The sequence below is a fragment of the Lepidochelys kempii genome, chromosome 10 (assembly GCF_965140265.1).
Source record: "Lepidochelys kempii isolate rLepKem1 chromosome 10, rLepKem1.hap2, whole genome shotgun sequence".
NCBI classification, from domain to species: Eukaryota; Metazoa; Chordata; order Testudines; family Cheloniidae; genus Lepidochelys; species Lepidochelys kempii.
In genome coordinates, this window is record NC_133265.1 from 11,189,749 (window position 1) to 11,214,343 (window position 24,595).

At 44.1% G+C, this 24,595-nt stretch overlaps 1 protein-coding gene across 6 annotated transcripts in view; it reads left to right on the plus strand.

The window, feature by feature from the left end:
- The window catches only part of CARD11 (caspase recruitment domain family member 11), a 135,589-nt gene that overhangs the window by 88,485 nt on the left and 22,509 nt on the right, over nt 1–24,595 (plus strand). For all 6 annotated transcript variants that reach the window (XM_073361963.1, XM_073361961.1, XM_073361959.1 and 3 more), the window contains exons 2-13: nt 5,825–6,037; nt 6,706–6,843; nt 7,692–8,017; nt 8,514–8,693; nt 13,857–14,009; nt 14,483–14,608; nt 15,131–15,325; nt 15,977–16,156; nt 17,037–17,088; nt 18,241–18,356; nt 19,516–19,619; nt 24,376–24,428. In XM_073361963.1, the coding sequence (XP_073218064.1) occupies nt 5,839–6,037; nt 6,706–6,843; nt 7,692–8,017; nt 8,514–8,693; nt 13,857–14,009; nt 14,483–14,608; nt 15,131–15,325; nt 15,977–16,156; nt 17,037–17,088; nt 18,241–18,356; nt 19,516–19,619; nt 24,376–24,428 (1,822 nt within the window). In that variant the 5' untranslated portion in view covers nt 5,825–5,838. The remainder of the gene's footprint in view (nt 1–5,824; nt 6,038–6,705; nt 6,844–7,691; nt 8,018–8,513; nt 8,694–13,856; nt 14,010–14,482; nt 14,609–15,130; nt 15,326–15,976; nt 16,157–17,036; nt 17,089–18,240; nt 18,357–19,515; nt 19,620–24,375; nt 24,429–24,595) is intronic.

The following is a 24,595-nucleotide window of genomic DNA, read 5'->3' on the forward strand; positions in this document are numbered from 1 at the left end:
GCTTCTTTTAATGTAAAAAGGAATTCTCTCTTTTATTCTTCTGAATCCACGAAGACCTTTGAAATAGTTAGGACTAGCTGGAGGTTATTATTGGATTAAGATCTCCAACTGTTAAAGAATATCTTGTATACTAAACACTGAAAGGAACAGCGGGAGAGCAATTTCTCAACTGCTGTGGTTAGTCTTATTTCTTTATGGCCAAATCACTGTTCAAGTCAGCCCAAGTTTGTGTATTTGCACCTGTGATTTGTGATGGATGCCAAAGTGTTTCCATGGTATTTAATAGTCTCTGAAGGTGTCAGGTTACAGCTCAAGAAGTGCTGGAATCAGATGCTAGAGAATGCTTATAAAGATCAGATGCAATAAATGGTTACACATTTCAAGGACATTGAAATCTGTCATTTTTAATTGGTTTTTATTTTAAGTGAAAACAGCTTCTCTGCAAAGGTGTCAGAAGAAGGAAGGGCAGAGGCAGGGAATAATACAATTCAGACATGCAGGAAGTGTGTGCTGCTGGAAGTCTCTTCTCCATTTAAAACGCTTAGCCACTCATGCAGTGAATTTGTTAGTTTTCATTGGCCTTCAGTTGACCGCCTCTGTTTCCTGACCAGAGCACCAAGGCTCCAGCCTCTCACTATTATTTAATTCATTATAGAGTATTAGGTTAAATAGACATTTGGTGCTGTCATAGAATCACGTTTAGTTTTTCCAGTGAACAGCTGGAGTAATTCTATGGAAGAAAATGGAGTTACTCCAGGCTCACACTCTTGTAAATAAGAACAGAATCCGACCCAAGGAATCCCACAACAGCAAAACCCTGAGCTCCTGAAGGGAAGAGGGTGCTGTATTTTACTCACTAATAGCCCCTGTAATAGACCAAGCAGCAGCTCTGAGAGGAGTCAAGGATGTTTGTCATGCTGGACTTCAAAGGTGGGAGATGTAAAGAAAGAAGCAAAAAGGCTCTTGTATGGAGACGAGGACCACGCCTCTTGGATGTTTTAGATGGCTAGTGCATGTGTAGTAAATCCTTGTTTTATAATGAAATTCTTATATTTCTAAATGTGGGGGATCTTGATGGAGGGTTTTTTTTAATTCCTATGAAAACGTTTCTGCAATAGAGTGACAGGTTTCAGAGTAACAGCTGTGTTAGTCTGTATTCGCAAAAAGAAAAGGAGGACTTGTGGCACCTTAGAGACTAACCAATTTATTTGAGCATAAGCTTTCGTGAGCTACAGCTCACTTCATCAGATGCATACCGTGGAAACTGCAGAAGACATTATATACACAGAGACCATGAAACAATACCCCCTCCCACCCCACTCTCCTGCTGGTAATAGCTTATCTAAAGTGATCATCAAGTTGGGCCATTTCCAGCACAAATCCAGGTTTTCTCACCCTCCGCCCCCCCGCCCCACACAAACTCACTCTCCTGCTGGTAACAGCCCATCCAAAGTGACCACTCTCTTCACAATGTGTATGATAATCAAGGTGGGCCATTTCCTGCATAAATCCAGGTTCTCTCACTCCCTCACCCCCCTCCAAAAACCACACACACAAACTCACTCTCCTGCTGGTAATAGCTTATCCAAAGTGACCACTCTCCCTACAATGTGCATGATAATCAAGGTGGGCCATTTCCAGCACAAATCCAGGTTTTCTCACCCCCCCCCACCCCCATACACACACAAACTCACTCTCCTGCTGGTAATAGCGTATCTAAAGTGATCATCAAGTTGGGCCCACCTTGATTATCATGCACATTGTAGGGAGAGTGGTCACTTTGGATAAGCTATTACCAGCAGGAGAGTGAGTTTGTGTGTGTGGTTTTTGGAGGGGGGTGAGGGAGTGAGAGAACCTGGATTTATGCAGGAAATGGCCCACCTTGATTATCATACACATTGTGAAGAGAGTGGTCACTTTGGATGGGCTATTACCAGCAGGAGAGTGAGTTTGTGTGGGGCGGGGGGGCGGAGGGTGAGAAAACCTGGATTTGTGCTGGAAATGGCCCAACTTGATGATCACTTTAGATAAGCTATTACCAGCAGGAGAGTGGGGTGGGAGGAGGTATTGTTTCATGGTCTCTGTGTGTATATAATGTCTTCTGCAGTTTCCACGGTATGCATCCAATGAAGTGAGCTGTAGCTCACGAAAGCTTATGCTCAAATACATTGGTTAGTCTCTAAGGTGCCACAAGTACTCCTTTTCTTTTTGCAATAGAGTGGTATTGCTGAGTGAACTCCGCTCTGAATCATCTCATGGAGGGATCCGATCCTCAGTGATGTCCCAAGGGAGCACTGGCAAAGAATGTAACAGTTCCTGATTCCAAAGAGCAGGCTAGAAGAGATTCTGGGATGTTGTGAACTGCAGAGAAGAGTTTATATTGCTCCCCTCAAGGCCCAGCTGTGAGCTTATTGGAAACCTATCAAAAATCAAAGGATCTGGGGCATTGGGCTTTTGGATGCAAAAGACTAGCCCTGTGATCTTTAGTTCCAAGCTTTGACCCACATTTGGTCCATCCTCTCAAGGAAAAGGGCTAGAAATTTAGCTTTAAAAGAATGAAAGCTATGATACTCTTAGGCCTTGTGTGCATGGGATAACTTTAGGGTTTTTTGCGGGGGGGCGGGGATAAACTACCTTACACACACATACTTTTTTCTGTTTTAATTCTCTGGCATCGTATCCTACACTTATTATTCTACTTTGGAAGTGAAACAGCACTATTCCAGAATGAGTTTTTTCAGTGTAAGGTTCCTGTGAACACATCTGTAGTTTGGATTAACTGTTTCGCTTCAGGCAGTCCTCCCACTGCTGTCGAAACTGCATAGCTTCACATCTGGATTGTGTGCCCTCTACTGTTCTGGGGTTGTTTTGAATGGACTTTTAAATGCTGGCACTCAGGCAAGTGCATTCCTTTGCAATTCCTGCCTGTGGTGAGTTCACACACCTGGAGCTGCATACCCAATATAGCAGCCATGCCCTGTGCTTCCTCATGCTCCCATCTGGCAGTTTTGGACTTCCTTGCCTTCTGGCAAGAATAGATCATCCAGGCCCATCTGAACAACGTCACTAGATGCAAGGAGAAACAAATGGAGGAGAAGGGGTAGTCCTGGGACACAGGCCAGTGCTGCTATAAAATAAAGGAGCTCTGGCAAGAGACAAGAATGGGACCTCCAGTAATGCGCCCACTACCTGTCCATACTATGAGGAGCTGGACTCGATTTTTGCAAGGGAGATCACCACCAAACCCCAGCATGGGGAGGAAGGCCTTGAATGGCACTGTAACCACTGCCAAAGGCACCCAAGTGACCACAGACAGCATCAACAAAGCAGTGTGCATACTCCCTTACTGTAAAAAGAACAGGAGGACTTGTGGCACCTTAGAGACTAACAAATTTATTTGAGCATAAGCTTTCGTGAGCTACAGCTCACTTCATGGGATGCATTCAGTGGAAAATACAGTGGGGAGATTTATATACACAGAGAACATGAAACAATGGGTGTTACCATACACACTGTAACAAGAGTGATCAGGTAAGGTGAGCTATTACCAGCAGGAGAGCAGCGGGCGCGGGGGGGGGGGACCTTTTGTAGTGATAATCAAGGTGGGCCATTTCCAGCAGTTGACAAGAACGTCTGAGGAACGGGGGGGGGGGGGGGAAGGAGGGAATAAACATGGGGAAATAGTTTTACTTTTTATAATGACCCATCCACTCCCAGTCTTTATTCAAGCCTAAGTTAATTGTATCCAGTTTTCAAATTAATTCCAATTCAGCAGTCTCTAGTTGGAGTCTGTTTTTGAAGTTTTTTTGTTGAAGAATTGCCACTTTTAGGTCTGTAATCGAGTGACCAAAGAGATTGAAGTGTTCTCCGACTGGTTTTTGAATGTTATAATGTTATTCTGCATTAGTTCTAGCAGTAAACCATATTCAGAAAAATCTTTCTCACATAGACAAGGTGTCAAATTTCTCATTCCCCCACATTTGAAGGCGCTTTCGGCCCCAGGCTTCATAGACCTAAAGGCTGGCTCAGCCCAGTGATTCCCAGTGTTTGCCAGGCAGTTTTGCAGTTCCTGAAACTGGAGGCTGAGGAAGTCATAACACACTGAAGAGAACTCTTCTGGCCCAAGGAAAATTGTTTATTGCTATTGAGCTAATTAGTTATTGATTAAAAGTCAGTTACTAAGAAAAGTCTCATAAAGCAGAACTCTGTTCTCTGACCTGGAGAACAGCACATTGTTGTTCGATCACATCCTTTTAAAAAAGAAAAGGAGTACTTGTGGCATCTTAGAGACTAACAAATTTATTTGAACATAAGCTCTGGAAGGAGCTTTAAGGAGACTGTCTCTGCCTTTCCTTTCCCCATCTGAGGGTGTTGTGGTGTTTACATGATATATCTGCTGTATGCAGCATTCTTCACACTTATTACACTTGATTGTAGGCCATGCACATAGAAAGTTATTTTCTCAAACAGATTGCTAGGAAGGAAGGTCTTGGAAACCCTGTATTGGGAGTCAGGAGAGCTGGGTTCAGCTCCTGCCACAGACTTTCTCCCTGTGAACTTAGGGGTTGTCCATTAATTACATAACACATTTTGGTGACTTTTTTTAAGATCCACCCACCCCCTTGGAACGCTGGAACAAACACACAGATTAAGGACCCCTAATGAGTTATGTAATTTGTGGATGGCCCCTTGTGCAAGTCACTGAATCTCTCTGTGCTCTCAGCTCCCTATCTCCTCCAGCCTTTGTCTGTCCTGTCTGTTTAGACTGTAAGCTCCTCAGGGGGGGAACTCTCTCTCCCTATGTGTTTGTAAAGTGGATCTGCAGTCTGGGTTGGGCTCTCCCAGGCACTACTGTGATATAGTAATGGGAGGCTGCTGTTAACATCTTGAAGACAGGCTGAGTCCAGCCAGCGAGAATGGCTAACTCTGACTTGATTGCTGAGTTTAGAGTACATTATAAAAACATTTAAAATTCAGAGTACCTAGCATTCCTACCTGATTCCTGGGAGATTTCTTTTCCTGTGTGCTGACTTACTTCGCAACATGTTTTCTCACCTCATTGCCTGCCCTGTAACCTCCCCAGATGAGCTGGTCACCGAGAAAATGTTGGCAGGAGACCGCTTAGCAACAGGTCAAATATTATGTGACCACATTTGCATGAGTCAAGAATATTTTCATGCTCCGATGGTGTCACACACATTTAAACCCATTCATGCACACCCACACAGATACCTGGACGCACACAGGTACTTACATTCATGCCCATGCACTGATTCACAGACAGCCGCCCTGTACTGTGCATGCATACAGCTACTTTTGGAAATTCAGATGCAGTCGCTTACACATGTACCTGCACATTGCACATACACCTGAAAGAGTACATGCTCAAATCTGTAAAGCTGAGCTAAACCTGCGTGGGGCGGGGGAGAGTGAATGCCCCATAGTACTTTAGTGACTGCATGTCTTTGGGCTGCTGAGCTCTGCAAATTCAGGCCCCTTTCTTCCATTACACTTCCTGCAGCACAGTAACCATTCAGAAGAGGAATTCTCTGATGTTTAGGGACCATCATAGAGTTCACTGGGATGCAAAAGCATCACTTGAGCAATATGCCGTCGTTCAGAGTCTAGCTAGAACCTCTCTAAGCTGTCACTTCTCAGATGAGCTGAAGACAGGTTGCACTTCAGCACAAACAGTTTTAATATAGGGCAATATCAGCATTCCTGAGAGGTGCAGCCGAGTTCATCGTATGTGACAGGGCAGCTCAGAAAGGTAAACAGGACCGAAACCCCCCTGAGTCCATGCTGATTTGTTTCCCTTGCTAAGGAGCCGAGCCAGAAATGGATGACTGCCTAGAGATGCTGAAAGATGAGGAGGAAGCCCTGTGGGAGAACGTAGAGTGCAATCGGCACATGCTGAGCCGGTACATCAATCCAGCCAAGTTGACCCCGTATCTGCGTCAGTGTAAAGTCATCGACGAGCAAGATGAGGATGAGGTGCTCAACTCGCATATGCTGCTCTCCAAAATTAACCGAGCAGGTAATTCATTCCTGAACAGCCAAGACTATGTGCTGCATTGCCTGGGTTGGGTTTGACCTGACCCCAGCGTTGAATTAAAATCTATGAAGGGGTCTCTGTTCCCTTTAAGTTAGATTTTTGGGAAAAATCTGATGTTCACGAAAATGAAGAGCTGTTTGGTAATAGTGACTATGGCCAAGCCTGTGTTGTACAGAATGGCGCTCACAAAGCTTTCATTCCTCAATTTGCCAGTGCATTGCAGTTATCATAGGAAGCAACTACTTCCATGCCAGGTGCCCAGATATCTCTGTCAATCGGGGCTGGTCAGCAGCAACCCTTTAATCTGAGCATCACTTTTTGTGGAAAGGTTTGCCATTCTGGCATTTCAGTACTGTACAGCGTGGGCTGTGTTGAATACCACTTGTCTTTCAAAGGCTCAAATCCAAACGCTACCTTCCCTACCCCATTCCTTCAAAGTAACACCCCGCACAAAACATGGAGAATACATGGCATAGCTTCATGAGATCAGCTGCGCACAGTGTGACAAGACTGGCTTTTCCAGAGTGTATTTATGTGCCAGCAACTGTTCAATCTGAAGCGGGGTTGGCCTCAGGGTTACAATATCTGATTATCCTGTTCTCAATACTCCTGTGTCCTTTCTCATTGCACTATTTTTGGGTTGTCCCTAGGCCGACTGCTGGACATCCTTCATACCAAGGGGCAAAGGGGCTATGTAGTTTTCTTAGAGAGCCTGGAGTTTTACTATCCTGAACTCTACAAACTGGTGACGGGGAAGGAGCCCACACGGAGATTTTCTACCATTGTCGGTGAGTAGGATCAGTCCCTGAGGAAATAAGGGCTGGAGTCAAGGCACGAGAGAAGACTCCGATTTTTTTTTCAGATGAGAAGTGTTAATGAGGCATAGTGACGGGTGGTAGCTCATTCCCACCTCTCACTCTCTGGTCTGGTACGGCCTAGCATTGGCTAAGCTGTTGGTGAAAGCAACACCCCTGGTTGCTGGAGTGAAGCTGAAGAGCTTCAGTAGGACTGCTACCCAGTCTGCCTCCATTTCTAGAATGGTAGTCATTACAAGGTGCCTCACAGAAATAAATTAGGGACCAGAATCTCATCTCAGTTACACTGATGTGAGTCTGGGGTAGCTCTGTTGAAATAGACAAAGGTACTCTGGATTTGCAACAGCATAACTGAGATCAGAATCAGGTCCAATGGGTGTACATGAACCTGCTCCACCAAGTCCAAAACCAGGTGCATGTATATGTGTGTATTCACCATTGTAGTATATATGCCTGTGTATTAGAATGTGTGTGAAGACTGACTAAATGAGTTTGACTGCACATATGCAGTTGCATATGATGTCTGTGTGTACTCTGAACGTGGGCATGCATGACTATAAATATACGTATGTGTGTGTGTGTATAGTGACTCTATATATGATGGGGTGCATATATGGATGATTGTACTGTCTATGTTTGGTATTTGTGTGTCTGTTAGTGAGTTTGACTGTGTCTGTATATTTCATTGTTTGTGTATTGTGTGTGTGCATTTGTTTGTTCCCCACCTGTGCTGTTCCAACTTTGCCTGAACCCACATTATTAACCTGCTCTAGAGCAGTGCAAAAGACCTTGGGGCTGATGGGCTGTTTCATTCTTTTCAGTGGAGGAGGGACATGAGGGTCTCACCCATTTCCTAATGAATGAAATCATTAAGCTACAGCAGCAGGTGAAGACAAAGGATGTGCAGCGCTGTGAACTCTTGGCCAAGTCCCGCCAGCTGGAGGATGACAGGAAGCAGCTGAAACTGAACAATATAGAGTTACTGACCTTCCAGGAGAGATACAACAAGATGAAGGAGGAAAGGAACAACTACAATGACGAGCTGATCAAGGTGAAGGATGAGAACTACAACCTGGCCATGAGATACGCCCAGCTGAGTGAAGAGAAGAACATGGCTGTGATGAGGAGCCGGGACCTCCAGTTAGAGGTAAAAGAGATGCTCTGGATTGGTTTGGGTCTAAATCACAGATGGAGGATGAAGTGTAGCAATTGGCTCAGTGGTATTTTCAGTTATGCTAAAGGTATGTAGAACTCATCCTTGCTTTGCTTATCCAGGTTAGAGGCTCACAGCATAATGAAATGTTAAGCTGAGATGATGTGTATTGGTGTAAGATTCCCTGTGAGGGGTGGCACTTCCCAGCCTATGGAGAAAGGAAAAACATTGTTTTTTCAGCATCAATAATATATTGGGACAGTTACCCAAGGATGCACTAAAGTTTCATGGTGGTTTATCCAAGGATTCTAACATACCACGCTAGCACTGTATTGAGCTGTTGGGAATTAACCACCCCAAGAGCATGAAGTCCATGTTTTGTATGCACTCAGCTAGAGGTGAGAAGCATATACCAGAGGCTTGATGTATTTTGGATAATCTTTTTTTTTCTGTGCCTCTCTGCTTTTCATTTGTTCCTGGGGTGTCCTAGATTGACCAGCTGAAGCATCGGTTGAATAAGATGGAGGAGGAATGCAAGCTGGAGAGGAACCAGTCACTGAAGCTGAAGAATGACATTGAAAACCGACCCAAGAAGGAACAGGTTCTGGAATTGGAGCGGGAGAATGAGATCATGAAGACCAAAATCCAAGAGTTACAATCTATCATTCAGGTAAACCAGAGGAGGAATTACACCCCGTCCCCTTACTCTCTGCCTCGAAATCAGTACACCCTCCCCCCCATTATACTGGTGGGAAATGTGGGGTGAAGCTGTGCCCCCAAAGCTGCAATGAACCCAATCACCATGTTTGCAAAGACCAAAAGGTTACACAGCCCCCAACTTTCTGCAGATTACCCCATATAAAACAGATGAACAAGCAAAAGGAATTCTTAACCTAGTAAAGCTAGATGCAAATACAGGGCTGGATCCTGCAAGGTGCTGAGTGTCTGCTATGAAGTGCTGAGCCCTCTCAATTCCTATTGAAATCAATGAGCCAAATCCTGGCTCTGCTGGAATTGTTTTGCCCAACCTCACCAATGCAAAACCACCTTAGCAAGCTCCCCTAAATTCTTCTGGTGTAGGGTCTGCATAGCCAGCCCTATGTCATCACCCACGCTGGAGTAAGGGATTTGACTGGGGAAAGGAGGCCTGTTCAGAATGTTTCTGCTCTCCAGAAGGGACAAGCTACTGAGATGACCTCCTTGTGGGTTATTGCAGAAAACTACTCTAACTTGCACTGGGGGCTTCACCAGGGGGTGGCCAGCTCCAGATTTGGGGTAAGGGAAGGGCATAAAGGAGGGCACAGCCACTTTAGCCCTCCTTTTCAGGTGATGTGCTAAGCAGGGCTTGGCCAGACCCCAGGATCGATCTCAACATGTGGGTGCTCAGCACCTTGCAGGAACAGACTTTCCTTTTTAGAATGACACCTTTTAAAGATTCTCAACTCATTCTTATGCCAGAGCACAGCTGTATCCTCTCTGGTAGTGCCTAAGAAGCCTTAGGGCTTGCCTTCCCATAAACCGCTACGCCACTAGAGTGCTTCAGGGAAGACGCTACCTATGCTATGTAGGCACTCCATCTCCCAGGAGGTAGGTCGATGGGAGAATTCTCCCATTGATTTAGCGCAGTTTACACCGGGGATTAGGTCCGTTTGACTGTGTCACTCAGGGGTGTGGATTTTTCACACCCCTGAGCGATGTGGTTATACCAACCTAATTTCCTAATATAGACCAGGCCTTAGTTTTCTACAAAGTAAAGGTCAAATCTTAAAAAAAGGTATAAAAATATCCAATCTTACATTGAGATGCGATCTAATCTGAAGACTGGTATGCTGTTAAAAAATTAACATGATGATTACTATGACACATAAGGAAATAATCACCAAAAAATAACTATCTAAAAATGGAAACAAAACACTCTCAAAATAACAAAAAGTATTTAGAAATACTTATTTTATTCAAGAAAAGGAGTACTTGTGGCACCTTAGAGACTAACCAATTTATTTGAGCATGAGCTTTCGTGAGCTACAGCTCACTTCATCAGATGTTTACCGTGGAAACTGCAGCAGACTTTATATACACACAGAAATCATGAAACAATACCTCCTCCCACCCCACTGTCCTGCTGGTAATAGCTTATCTAAAGTGATCAACAGGTGGGCCATTTCCAGCACAAATCCAGGTTTTCTCACCCTCCACCCCCCCACACAAATTCACTCTCCTGCTGGTGCTAGCCCATCCAAAGTGACAACTCTTTACATAATCAAGTCGGGCTATTTCCTGCATAGATCAAGGTTTTCTCACATCCCCCCCACCCCCATACACACACAAACTCACTCTCCTGCTGGTAATAGCTCATCTAAACTGACCATTCTCCAGGTTTAAATCCAAGTTAAACCAGAACATCTGGGGGGGGGGGTAGGAAAAAACAAGAGGAAACAGGCTACCTTGCATAATGACTTAGCCACTCCCAGTCTCTATTTAAGCCTAAATTAATAGTATCCAATTTGCAAATGAATTCCAATTCAGCAGTTTCTCGCTGGAGTCTGGATTTGAAGTTTTTTTGTTTTAAGATAGCGACCTTCATGTCTGTGATTGCGTGACCAGAGAGATTGAAGTGTTCTCCGACTGGTTTATGAATGTTATAATTCTTGACATCTGATTTGTGTCCATTTATTCTTTTACGTAGAGACTGTCCAGTTTGACCAATGTACATGGCAGAGGGGCATTGCTGGCACATGATGGCATAGATCACATTGGTGGATGTGCAGGTGAACGAGCCTCTGATAGTGTGGCTGATGTTATTAGGCCCTGTGATGGTGTCCCCTGAATAGATATGTGGGCACAATTGGCAACGGGCTTTGTTGCAAGGATAAGTTCCTGGGTTAGTGGTTCTGTTGTGTGGTATGTGGTTGTTGGTGAGTATTTGCTTCAGGTTGCGGGGCTGTCTGTAGGCAAGGACTGGCCTGTCTCCCAAGACTTGTGAGAGTGTTGGGTCATCCTTTAGGATAGGTTGTAGATCCTTAATAATGCGTTGGAGGGGTTTTAGTTGGGGGCTGAAGGTGACGGCTAGTGGCGTTCTGTTATTTTCTTTGTTAGGCCTGTCCTGTAGTAGGTAACTTCTGGGAACTCTTCTGGCTCTATCAATCTGTTTCTTTACTTCTGCAGGTGGGTATTGTAGTTGTAAGAAAGCTTGACAGAGATCTTGTAGGTGTTTGTCTCTGTCTGAGGGGTTGGAGCAAATGCGGTTGTATCGCAGAGCTTGGCTGTAGACGATGGATCGTGTGGTGTGGTCAGGGTGAAAGCTGGAGGCATGCAGGTAGGAATAGCGGTCAGTAGGTTTACGGTATAGGGTGGTGTTTATGTGGCCATTGTTTATTAGCACTGTAGTGTCCAGGAAGTGGATCTCTTGTGTGGACTGGACCAGGCTGAGGTTGGTGGTGGGATGGAAATTGTTGAAATCATGGTGGAATTCCTCAAGGGCTTCTTTTCCATGGGTCCAGATGATGAAGATGTCATCAATATAGCGCAAGTAGAGTAGGGGCTTTAGGGGACGAGAGCTGAGGAAGCGTTGTTCTAAATCAGCCATAAAAATGTTGGCATACTGTGGGGCCATGCGGGTACCCATAGCAGTGCCGCTGATCTGAAGGTATACATTGTCCCCAAATGTGAAATAGTTATGGGTAAGGACAAAGTCACAAAGTTCAGCCACCAGGTTAGCCGTGACATTATCGGGGATAGTGTTCTTGACGGCTTGTAGTCCATCTTTGTGTGGAATGTTGGTGTAGAGGGCTTCTACATCCATAGTAGCCAGGATGGTGTTATCAGGAAGATCACCGATGGATTGAAGTTTCCTCAGGAAGTCAGTGGTGTCTCGAAGGTAGCTGGGAGTGCTGGTAGCGTAGGGCCTGAGGAGGGAGTCTACATAGCCAGACAATCCTGCTGTCAGGGTGCCAATGCCTGAGATGATGGGGCGCCCAGGATTTCCAGGTTTATGGATCTTGGGTAGTAGATAGAATATCCCAGGTCGGGGTTCCAGGGGTGTGTCTGTGCGGATTTGATCTTGTGCTTTTTCAGGAAGTTTCTTGAGCAAATGCTGTAGTTGCTTTTGGTAACTCTCAGTGGGATCATAGGGTAATGGCTTGTAGAAACTCGTGTTGGAGAGCTGCCGAGCAGCCTCTTGTTCATATTCCGACCTATTCATGATGACAACAGCACCTCCTTTGTCAGCCTTTTTGATTATGATGTCAGAGTTGTTTCTGAGGCTGTGGATGGCATTGCGTTCCGCATGGCTGAGGTTATGGGGCAAGTGATGCTGCTTTTCCACAATTTCAGCCCGTGCACGTCGGCGGAAGCACTCTATGTAGAAGTCCAGTCTGCTGTTTCGACCTTCAGGAGGAGTCCATCTAGAATCCCTCTTTCTGTAGTAAATCAGATGTCAAGAATTATAACATTCATAAACCAGTCGGAGAACACTTCAATCTCTCTGGTCACGCAATCACAGACATGAAGGTCGCTATCTTAAAACAAAAAAACTTCAAATCCAGACTCCAGCGAGAAACTGCTGAATTGGAATTCATTTGCAAATTGGATACTATTAATTTAGGCTTAAATAGAGACTGGGAGTGGCTAAGTCATTATGCAAGGTAGCCTGTTTCCTCTTGTTTTTTCCTACCCCCCCCCCCCCCAGATGTTCTGGTTTAACTTGGATTTAAACCTGGAGAATGGTCAGTTTAGATGAGCTATTACCAGCAGGAGAGTGAGTTTGTGTGTGTATGGGGGTGGGGGGGATGTGAGAAAACCTTGATCTATGCAGGAAATAGCCCGACTTGATTATGTAAAGAGTTGTCACTTTGGATGGGCTAGCACCAGCAGGAGAGTGAATTTGTGTGGGGGGGTGGAGGGTGAGAAAACCTGGATTTGTGCTGGAAATGGCCCACCTGTTGATCACTTTAGATAAGCTATTACCAGCAGGACAGTGGGGTGGGAGGAGGTATTGTTTCATGATTTCTGTGTGTATATAAAGTCTGCTGCAGTTTCCACGGTAAACATCTGATGAAGTGAGCTGTAGCTCACGAAAGCTCATGCTCAAATAAATTGGTTAGTCTCTAAGGTGCCACAAGTACTCCTTTTCTTTTTGCGAATACAGACTAACACGGCTGTTCCTCTGAAACCTGTCATTATTTTATTCAGTAACCAAAATGTCAGTGGACTCTCTAATTTAGTATAAGTATTTTTAAAATAAATTTGCATTTTTCTTGCTTAAGATTTTTTACTTTGATTCCCGGTTTATGTAGTTATTTTTGGATGCAATTTATTTCTCCAACAGTCATCTTGTTAACTTTAATTCCTAAAGGGGAAAAGAAAGTTTCTGGACATTGTAGAAAATGAAGTATAAGTTCTAGGCAGGGGCATTGGTGACTCTAGGCATGTGTTTAATATTCATTAAGCACAGTCATGCAAAGTCTGCATGCTTTAAAAATTCCTCTACATGTTTTCTTGGGCCCTGCTCCTTGGCAAAGGGCAAACTCTGTGCTCAGTGTGGGCTGATTAATAGAGAGAGGTTTTGAATGCAGGGCCTGGAGCAAAGGAGAGGCTGTTCATTGTCATTGCATCCAAAATGTATCCAATTATATCAGATCCAGTAAAAACAACCCCTTCTCCACAGCCATTCTGACAGTGAGCAGGGCTTTGTTCAGCTTTCAAAACATTAACAAATATCCCTCCTTTCTCCTACTTTCCTGCTGCAATCTCATTTTCTCTTCTTTTTCTTCTACTGTCTGTTTCTTTCTTTCTCTCTCCTCCTGTCCTATATCTTTAAACCTTGTCCCCTCAGGCTGGCAAACGTAGCTTGCCAGATTCGGACAAAGCCATCTTGGATATCTTGGAGCATGACCGTAAGGAGGCGCTAGAGGACCGCCAGGAGCTGGTCAACAAGATTTTTTATCTCCAGGAGGAGATCCGTCATGTGGAGGATCTGAGAGACAAGGTGAGAGAAAGACAGGACTGAAAGAGTGGGATCAGATCTCTTTGAGGGATCTCTGATTGCGATGACCAGTGATACCTGCAGGTAACTGCTAATGGAGAAGTGCAGTAGCAATTTGGTTCAGTCCTCACTTCCCATCCTGAGCTGTTCACATGAATCTGTCTAGGGTCATCTGGGCAGGGCAGGTGCAATTCCTTGAAATCAATTAATTTTCACATAGACAACATTCACTGCTGTGGGGGTAATTTACAAGACTCCATCAGCATCAGCTTGGACTGCAGTAGTCTGAGCTTCCTCACAGCCATGCCTTTTCAGCACGGAGCTACACTCTAGCCATATATGTCTATGTCTTATATAAGCAAATGTATAGATTAATGTGCACTTGGAGGTGAACAGGAATCTCCTCCGTGCCACAGGGCAGACCTCCCGACTACTTTGATGTACTGCTTTTATTGATTAGTCTGTGTCATTTGCAGTATCTTGAGGAGAAAGAAGACCTGGAATTAAAGTGCTCAACTCTGGGGAAAGACTGTGAGATGTACAAGCACCGTATGACCACGGTGATGATACAGCTCGAGGAGGTAGAGAAGGAGCGAGACCAGGTACATCACATTTAGAGGGGGGGGAAGTAACAATGAGAAATTGGATCTTCTCTTTCTTCTGTTTCTGTTGGAAGCCACCTCTGGGAATTGGGGGTAATTGGACCCAAACTGTCACTACATTTGTTACATATAATGGTTGCTATTAAAAAAAGGAAACGCTTGCTAGGTAGTGGCATTTGCAATACTGCTATTATCTACTAGTCTAAGCGTAGGGAAATTCTTCGAGGTTCTGTGGCAGCTGCCAGTGGGTGCTGACTCTTTAATGGCAACGCAGTAAGCTGCTTATTAGTGTCAAGGTTTTTGGTTAGCACTCTGCAACATTTGCTGCCAACTAAAAGTTGTCAGCCATCATCATCTTCATTAATCATATTACTATAGTGCACAGAGGTCCCAAACATTGTGTTAGGAGCTGTACAAACACACAGCAATAGACAGTCCCTGTCCCAAAGACGGCGCAATCTAAATTAAGACAAGAACCCATGTGACACACATGTGTGAAGCAGTGTTTTCTTTCCTCTGCAGGCATTCCGTTCCCGAGATGAGGCACAGACCCAGTACTCACAGTGCCTGATTGAGAAGGACAAGTACAGGAAGCAGATCCGGGAGCTGGAGGAGAAGAACGATGAACTTCGGATCGAGGCAGTCCGAAAGGAGGCTTGCATTGTTAACCTGGAGTGCAAACTCCGACGACTCTCTAAGGAGAACTGTAATGACCAGGTAGGTCCAGGAAGAGCTAGCTGTGCTCTCTTCTCTTCATGGCTCTGTCTCAGTTACAGCATGATGTAGAGGAGGATGGGATTTTATTTTTATTCCGTCTGTGAGCAGCAATGCTAGCCTGAAAAAAAGCAGTTGAGGGAAATTTCTCTTCTATTCAATTTCAATGCTGTGAGAAGCCCTCCAGGGCTAAGGGTTGGAACTTGGCTCTGCCACCACGAGACTGGCAGTTCACTTCTGCTGAGCCTTGACACCAAATGGAAGAGGAGGAAATGTAGAGGGTGGATTACCTGCATACTGGGGAAGGAAACTCCTAACAACTCTTTCTGAGGAGCTAGTTCTAATGAAGTTTGCAAATAGGTAAACTGGTAACGGGCCATGAACTATTGCTAAAGACGAACAGAAATTTCTGTGACTTTCAGTTTCAGTCTCTAGTTTGAGACCTGAACCACAATCTGTTTGGTCAATAGACAGCGGCTGAACCACTTGAACTACAGGTATGTGGCTGAACACCATGACAACAGAGCATGCAGGCCTCACTCGGTCCACAGGCAGTCCTGCCAGATGTACTAAAGGGAGGCCACGAGAAGTGGTGCTACGCTTTTGGCAGTAGCCTTCAGAAAAAGGTCACTAAAATCTCTCTTTTATCTCTAGAGTTTACCAAGGAATCTGCCGGTTACCATGATTTCCCAGACCTTTGGTGCTCCTGGCCCCAAAGCCAATGGTCAGGAAGCAGATGACTCCTCCACCTCTGAAGAGTCAGCAGAAGACAATAAATTTTTCCTCCTTGATCAGTCTCGACTTAAGAGAAGAATGAACCTGAAGGGAATCCAGGTGTGTCCCAATCTGAGGCCAGAACTGTGTAGTTCAGATGGGTTGTGGAGGAGATACAGTCAGGCTTTGTTGGGGGGGAAGCAATCAGGTTTTGCGAGACAATTGCTGCCCCCTTTTCCTCCTCCCCTATGCTCTCCGTACTCGTGCCGCTCATTTATATTCTCACTATGGCTTCAGTAAAATGGATCTTTGCCTCCTTAATAGTAGTGAAAAAAGTATGTCTTGAAAATTGGTTTAATGCCCTAAGCCCAGCACATGTGGAATGGCTGGTGGGAAATGCAGCACTGATGGAAAAGCTGGCATAGTATGGAAGGAACAATCGGAAGAAATAAACAAAATCTGGAGCAAAATTAGCTAGCTAATTCGGAATTACATGAAGCATGTCCTACTCAATCAAATATAAGCGGCAGCCTGACTGAGGCCCTTGACTTCCCTGACTACTGGGCTGACGGTGGCTGCCACTGCATTCATGAATTATAAAAACCTACCATCTAAGATTGGTATAGAATGTATGAGCTGCTCTTTCTCTGTCCTCATCTGAATTCTCTCTGCCTTTCCTAACCTTTCTGAGCCCCGGCTGCCTTTATTGCCGGGAGCAGTAGAGGTCCATTTTTCCCTTTTATATGGCAAAGGGAGGCTTCTTGTATGAGCAGCCTGTTGAAACCAGTCACAAGAGACCCACTTCATCTTTTGTCATTGCCTCTCCAGAATATGGGAACTGCAGTGCATTTGGTGTTTAAATAACTCTTCTCCAGGCCCTGTTTGATGAAGGCACATAGGCTCTGCAGTGTGACAAAGGGGAAGGAAGGGAGGTCTCTGTTTTACAGTGAATGTGACACCTACCCTGAGTTTGGCTTGATTTCTGTCTTCTTTCTTTCAGCTACCACGAGCTAAATCCCCCATCAATACAAGCAAAGCATCAGATTTTCAAGGTCAGAGAGAGCACCAGTGTCCCAATTGTCTGTCTCAGTCTGTCTCATCTAGTCCATCTGCATCAGTTTGTTCTAACAAACATGCCAACAGGGCGAACTCAAAACTAAACCTGAGAGACTAAGGAACAGTCTTCTTTTGCACTAAATGATGTTAATCATCATTTCAAATTGACAAGATGCTGTCTGATCATTCTTTCCATCCATGGTCACTCTATAGACTCCTTTATCCTGTCCCATAGACAGTCTCAGCTTTCTAGCTACTTTTAACTTGCATCTTCTATCTGATTATAATTTAAAAAGGGACAAAATTAGATCTACTTTAAAGATCATCAAACCATTCTTCTGATTCTGAATATTGATGAAATCTTTGAGTAAGAAGGTCCCCTAATCTACTCGGTCATCTAAACAGTCCCCTTATCTGTTGGCAAGCTGGAGTGCATTTTTAACTCATTTTTAACTGCTGATATTAATTTTTACATATCCATCAGTTAGCTGTAATCTCACCAAATTACCATGTGCATCTTGGCTGTCTGAATTTTCCTAGTGCCCTGCATTTAACTAACAGACACTTAACAAAAAATAATGGTTTGAGCAGGGAGTATGTGCATTATTTGTTGTGTGCAGGCAGTATGCTCAGTGTTGTACAAAAGGTAGAGGAAGACATGGTCACTGCTCCATGGAGCCTACATGTTAAGCAGACAATCAGTAGAGTTCAGACACACAGTATGTTAAATGAGCAGATGGATTAATCTCCACCCATAGAGCAGATGACCAGCTCCAGCTCATTTAAGTTTTTATACAAATAAGATATTTCTTTAATGTTCATGAACCTCATAGGAGAAATGTGTTTTAAAGAAGGGGTTGAATGAGGGGCAGGGTGGTCCCCAGAAGTGTGCACATTCCTGCTTTAGAGCATCTCCCAATAAGACAGGGAGGAAAGGGTGATAGAATCAAAAGTCAATGGAGAGCTTCCTCAATCTCCCATTTAGTAAAGAGAATGAAGGGACAGACAGAAGATAAGCTCGAATGGTTGGAAAATCCTACGTCTTGTTGGGAATGTGAGGAAGAGTTTTATACTGAAGCGGATCTAATATAAATATCTCTGGTGTACGTCTCCCTCTCTGCCTTTGTCTCTGTCATTTGTGAGCACAGCAGTCAGAGCACAGGATGAAGATGGGGCTGATGCCAGCAGCAGCCGCACAGACACCAGTTCCTCCAATCCTGTTTCCATCAATAACTCAGTCAGCGGCTGTGAAGTTGGCAAAATTGTAAGGAACCTTCGGGTGCCCCTTGTTTGTCTGTGACCTTCCCTGTAATGTGATTCAGAGCTCCCACCCCTAGAACTAGCTCTGCACTAGCAGCCCAGCTGCGATCAAACTCAGGGCCCTGTCACTAGTTCCCTAATCCTTTTTACCAGCATTTTATTAGAACCATGTTATTAACCTTTCCCAAAATCACATACCTGGCTTATGTTTATTTAAAGATATTTCAACAGGACTTTACAGGCTCTCGGTATCTCATCTCTCCATTTAACACTTTGTGTAGGAGGTGGAGGCTTTTCTTCAAAGGCTGCTTTGTAATTGATTTTAGTGGAACATTTGAAATTCTATTGGAGTTTCTCATGCCCTTCATGTCCATAACCCACAGTGGGTCAGGGAAGGGGCGCAGCTAGCAGCTGCTAATTTCTGCACACACTAACCAATCCGTTTCTGCAGTAGCCCCATAATCTCCCAAGGTAGACATGCCATTATACACAATGTGAACACCGACACAGCAGGTGTAGTTAGAATGATCTTGCAGAGTGTTAATAAAAGACCTGATGAAGAACAAAACACCTTGCCGGAGCACTGTAAGAAATGCTGCCCCCAGGAAATTAAAAACTATAGCCTAGACTAGCCAGTGGGGGACCCTCTGCCACTCATAATAAGCTCAGCTGCCTTTATAGGGATACTCTTGGGACTATTAGTCAGATACACTGATGAATTACACTGTCTTGATTATAGTGCAGTTTAGAATAGTTTATGAACTGGTGCTATTAATTTATTTAGAATGAGCAGAAATGTATTTTTCTTTCTTTTTCTGTAGCCTCTGATACATGTATTCACAATGCAACATATGTCCCACTTAACAAGGTTAAAGCTAAAACTCTGCAGTGAATCAGCCACTTTGCATTGCTCATGTGCATTGTACTCTGTGACCATGGAATGAGTTTATCCTACTCCATATAAGACAGAGACTGTCAGTAAAGCACCAGACCAAAACACTTATGGCTTTTAAAATGAGAAATAAGAAAAGGAGTACTCTCTAAGGTGCCACAAGTCCTCCTTTTCTTTTTGCGAATACAGACTAACACGGCTGTTACTCTGAAAATGAGAAATGGATATGACACTTAACATGGATTTTCTTTCTTTCTTTTTAAAATAAAAGCAAACCCTGAGAAATCGCAACCACAGTATCATGTCCACCACTCCAGAACCTCCAGGAAATGATTCAATTGTCCGACGGTGCAAAGAAGATGCTCCTCATTGCAGGTGAGTAGCTGTGTTGGTGAAAGATGGGTAAAAACATTGTTAAGGCTGTAGCACTAACTGTGCCTCCTACCCCTTTCAGTCCTTCCCAAGACACTCCTCAGGTGACTGGCCTGGCTTCCCACACCTCATTCTGAGTGGAATCCTGTGGTCCAACCAGACTCAGACTGGATGCATGGCTCCCTACTATGTTAATGATACAGGCCCAGCTTGGTTTTGACACTGGTACGAATTTCCCTTGAGGAGCCTGTGACAAGCTTTTGTTTGCAGTGATACAGAAACAGCATCTTCAAAACAAAGCTTTCTTTATTCATTCTTCAAAGGTGCAAAGTACATAGAACCCAGGGTTAAAAAAATAAAAAGCCCCTACACGCATGGGTAGGGTGGCCACTCACACATTCCTGGAGTAGCGGACATTCTGGTACTTCTGAGAATGGCATGGGCCCTGCCCTCACCGGCATAACCCTACCTCTCTTGTTGTGACCTCATGGGCATGGTTCGGGCCAGGTCATGCCGCATGGGGGTGCCGTTTTGAAGAGCATGCCACTCTGCCCCTGCCGGCGTGACTTCTCTCACACAGTGCATGCGACATTACATTGGCAAGGGCAGAGCAGTGCATTCTTCATTACGGCATCTCTCGTCCGATACTGGACAAAACTATGGGTGGTTTAGTCTCAGTACTCGGCAGGGGACAAAGATTTAGAAAAGCAGGGCTGTCTGGTTTAAAACCAGACGAATGGCCTGCCTATGCATGGCTATCATTACACCTCTGTAAATTCCCCTCAGCCCAGCTCTCTCCATCTCTGGCAGGGGGAAACAGACTGACCATGCTGCAGTTTCTGCTGTGTTTGTCAGCCTGTTAGCTCTTCACTGACACCCTGTGAACAGCCTCTCCTAGCTTCTGCAACCCCCCCACCCTTTTCTAAGGTCTTTGAGGGTAGGGTCCCCCTTGATTCCAGGCTTTAACCTTGGGAAGAGTAATCCATTCCATGGATTCAGTTAGGGGGTATTCCCCAACTAACTGTTATCTGTGTCATTGTTTTACCAGTCCTTCTTGGTTTCTTTAATTAAACTCCATAGGAAGTACCTCCATCATAACCAAACATACAGAAGCCTGAACCATATTCCTAACAAATAATACAGATACTTCCCAGTTCACCATAATTGCTGATGTGTCATTTAAGTTCAGACTTCCTTTAAAAAAAAAAAAAGCAGAAGTCCTGGGACCTGACCTTGATATGTGTTCATATGGGATTGTAGCACACCAAATATTGGTCTTTTATTAGGAAATGCAAAACACTGGTGTTCCGGACACACAGTGGAAATTTTTTTAAACTTTATTTTTATATAAACATATAACGAAACAAAACATATATAAATGCATGCACAACATGGAAATACCATATAAATAACACAATTCAGTGTTCATTATTTGTAAAACCTGGAAGAAACAAACAAACCAACAAACACAAACCTGAACCCATAGAGGTCATGCAGGGTATCAATTTTTAAAGTGACTATCTAAATAAATAAGTGAGAACATACCCTATGAGTATCGGGGACTAATATATACTGAACTGCTAATGTATGCAATAGTTTCATGTGTGACCAAATTTTTTCCAAGCATTTCTATTAAACAGAGTCATTTTTTCCATTAATGCAGTAGCAGAGAGCTTACTAAGCCAGTCTGTGTTTGAGGGAGGAATTGCAGATTTCCACTTTCTCAGAATAACTCTTTTGGCTACAAGAAAAGGAGGACTTGTGGCACCTTAGAGACTAACCAGTTTATTTGAGCATGAGCTTTCGTGAGCGACAGCTCACTTCATCGGATGTAGCTCACGAAAGCTCATGCTCAAATAAACTGGTTAGTCTCTAAGGTGCCACAAGTCCTCCTTTTCTTTTTGCGAATCCAGACTAACCCGGCTGCTGCTCTGAAACCTGTCTTTTGGCTACAGAAACAATGACTGCAATCCATTTATTCATGTTAACTGGTAATCCCAACTCATCCAGCACTCCTAACATCAGTGGAAATTTTAAAAAGCGAGAAATACAGAAGTTAAGGTTCTTACTAAAATGTTAACTTTGGTACATTGCATGTATGTAGCATTTTTATTTCTATTTTTCTTCTTAAAATCTAGGGTATTACATTTTTGGTTGTTTCATTACATGTTTACTGTAAAATGTACAACATGTTGCCATAGGTATTTAATTTTTCACATTTCCTGACTCTCTTTGGTTTAACTGTGCCCTCTGTAAATTGTGCTGTTGTGGGGGCCAGAGGGTTGCATGTGAGAGCTATTTTTATAAAGGCAAAGGAGACAGAATAGGCAAATGCCAGTGCTTTGGTAACATTAACACATAAATGGTCCCAAAGAGGTTCTGAAGTTCACACCTCATTGAGGTTAATGGGGTGGAAGAGGAAGCAGAGTTCACATCCCTTTGAGACAGTTTTCAGCATGGTTGAGCTGAGAGGAGAGAGCAGCCCATCTGCGTACAAGGTGTTGGCTGTGTGTCAGCATGTGAAAAAGATAGACATTTAGGCCACTGAGTTGGGCTGCCCCCGTTTTTGAATGCCCAGGCTGAGGCAGCTTGGGTCTAGTTTTCAGAGGAGCAAGCCCTTGTGCATTTGAAGTCACTAGGAGCAGAGAGTTCAGAGCCTGTTTAAAATCAGAACCAACGTATCTCAACCTAGGCACCCACAATCAGTGACCATTTTTGAAAATTTGTCTTAGTTTTTTCAAACGAAAACTTAACATTTGCAGCATGCAGTAAAAACTATAATGCCATCTTAAAATCATAGTATCTGCCATGTTTGCAAACCTTTGGACCCATGACTGTCTAGTTCCAGATGTTACGGCACTGGGGTGGTTTTTTGTTTGTTTGTTTGTTTGTTTGTTTGTGGAGCTGTGTGTGTTTGTGAGAGAGAGAGAGAGAGACTCACATTTCCTTCATGCAAGCTGTCCCAGCAGCACATCCTGTTTCTGTCTGACAAGACAGATGTGCATAGTGTCCAGCAGAGTTAGAGTCTACATATTTAGCCAATTGGATCACTCAATTGTCTAGACCTATAATAACTGGGCCTACAAATTTACCTTAATTGTGAGTTCAGTGGTGAAAAGTGAATGAAAGTTCGTAAAATGTCACAATAACCTATAATAACAAATGTTGGAGAGAAAAGATGCAATAGGAAAACAGACTGAATTAGTCTAAACAAAAGGTGCTACTAATATAATTCAAGGACTCTTAAGATCATGCCTGGTAAACAAGAGAAGTGTGGGACCGGAATTTAATGAACCAAAGTTGATGTGTTGGAAATTAGGCCTAACTGGTGGACAGAATAATGAGGGGATGGGCTATTCCACCCATCATTCCCTTTTGGGGTCCTTAAGAGACTTTGGGGGTAGCAGGGTAAGCTGGCTACCATAAAACTAGCTGATTAAAAGACAGGAAATAGGGAAGGAGCAAGCCTCATCATCATGGCTACCTCCCCCACCATCTCCTGGGACCCCTGATCTTTGTCATCCGATCCTGAAAGGTGTCCTAACTGGGCCAATAGAGGGGGACCAGATGACATCACCATCTACACTGACTCCAGCTAATGCCAAATACAAGCTGGGTGTGAGACTTTGTCATCTCCTGTGTGTCCTTTTCCTTCCCCACCTTGTTTCACCTTCCTATCCTCTCCTTTTCCTTCTGTCTAATAAGGAAAGCCTATTACCAAAAAGGCAACTAATGCAATGCCCTAAATAGCCCAGTGCTGGTACCAGTTTGTCAGGTCTCAGAGTGACTGATACGACCAGGTGCTGGGCCTGTGTTTTTTCCAGCAGTAAGGCTGCAAGTCAGAGTCAACACCAGAAATGGAAATTGCATTGTTTTTAATCTTGGCTGATCTTCTTCATGATGAGCAGCATCTTACTCCTTTCTCAAGAAGTCCCTATGAAGTCACCTATTGTGTAGGAAGGTGCTGTTCAGTAACTATAAGGGAATCACAATCTGGCCCCTTATTTTTATTTTTAGTAAAGATGTCAGCAAGACCCGAAGTGGCTAGTATTTTGTCATGGTGCCTGATCCAACTTCCATTGAAGTGATGTATCTTACCGATTTCAAAGGGATTTGGATTGGGACGATGGTTGTGGAGTGGGAGGTTCTGCACATAGCCAGGTACACCTAGACATTCCTCTGATTTCACCAGACATTCCATTGTCAAAGGTCCCTCAGAAAGACCCGTGCAGCTGTTATAATACTGCAAGTACACTTCAAAGGTATAACTAAAATAAATCATTTTTATTGCTCTACTTGAAGCCCTTCCCTTACACTTTGGACCCAGTGTGGAATAAAGCACATAGTGGTCTAAAGCAGGTACTATGCATGCACTGTATCAAAGTGTTCAAAAGAAGAACTGAAATAGTAAGTGCAGATCAACCAGTTCAGGCCACCAGAGACCACAGTTTCCTTCCATCTGTCAGAACCTTCACTACCTCTCTGTTAACACTTCTTCCTTCTGAACTTCCTGCTGCTTCCCGCGCCTCTCTCTCCTCCACAGGCCTCTCTAGATAATGTTTCCTATGCAGCCTTCCTGCTTCTTCCCCATGCCACATGTGTCTGTAAAGCTTAGTCTGTTGGTGCTGTCCTGCTGATTCACCTGCCACCTTCAACACCTTCTTCCATCACAGAGCTTCCTCAGTCAGAGCCTACCGATACCGGCTGAATTTTGAAAAGTGAGTCTCTCTCTCTCTCTCTCTTTGTTTTTTAATTCCAGTCTGGCTGAAGAGGACAATGACAGCTTTGCCTATGATACTTTGGAACTAGATGGTAAGTGAGGGGAGGATACCAGTTTGTAACCTTAGCTCTGAGCCATGATCATCGTTCCTTAACTCACCAGATGCAGATACTATCCACCAGCCCCTATGATCACATAAAGGTATAACACCTCCTGGATGTGGTCTTCTGTCCCATCTAATGGCACTTAGAAAGAGATT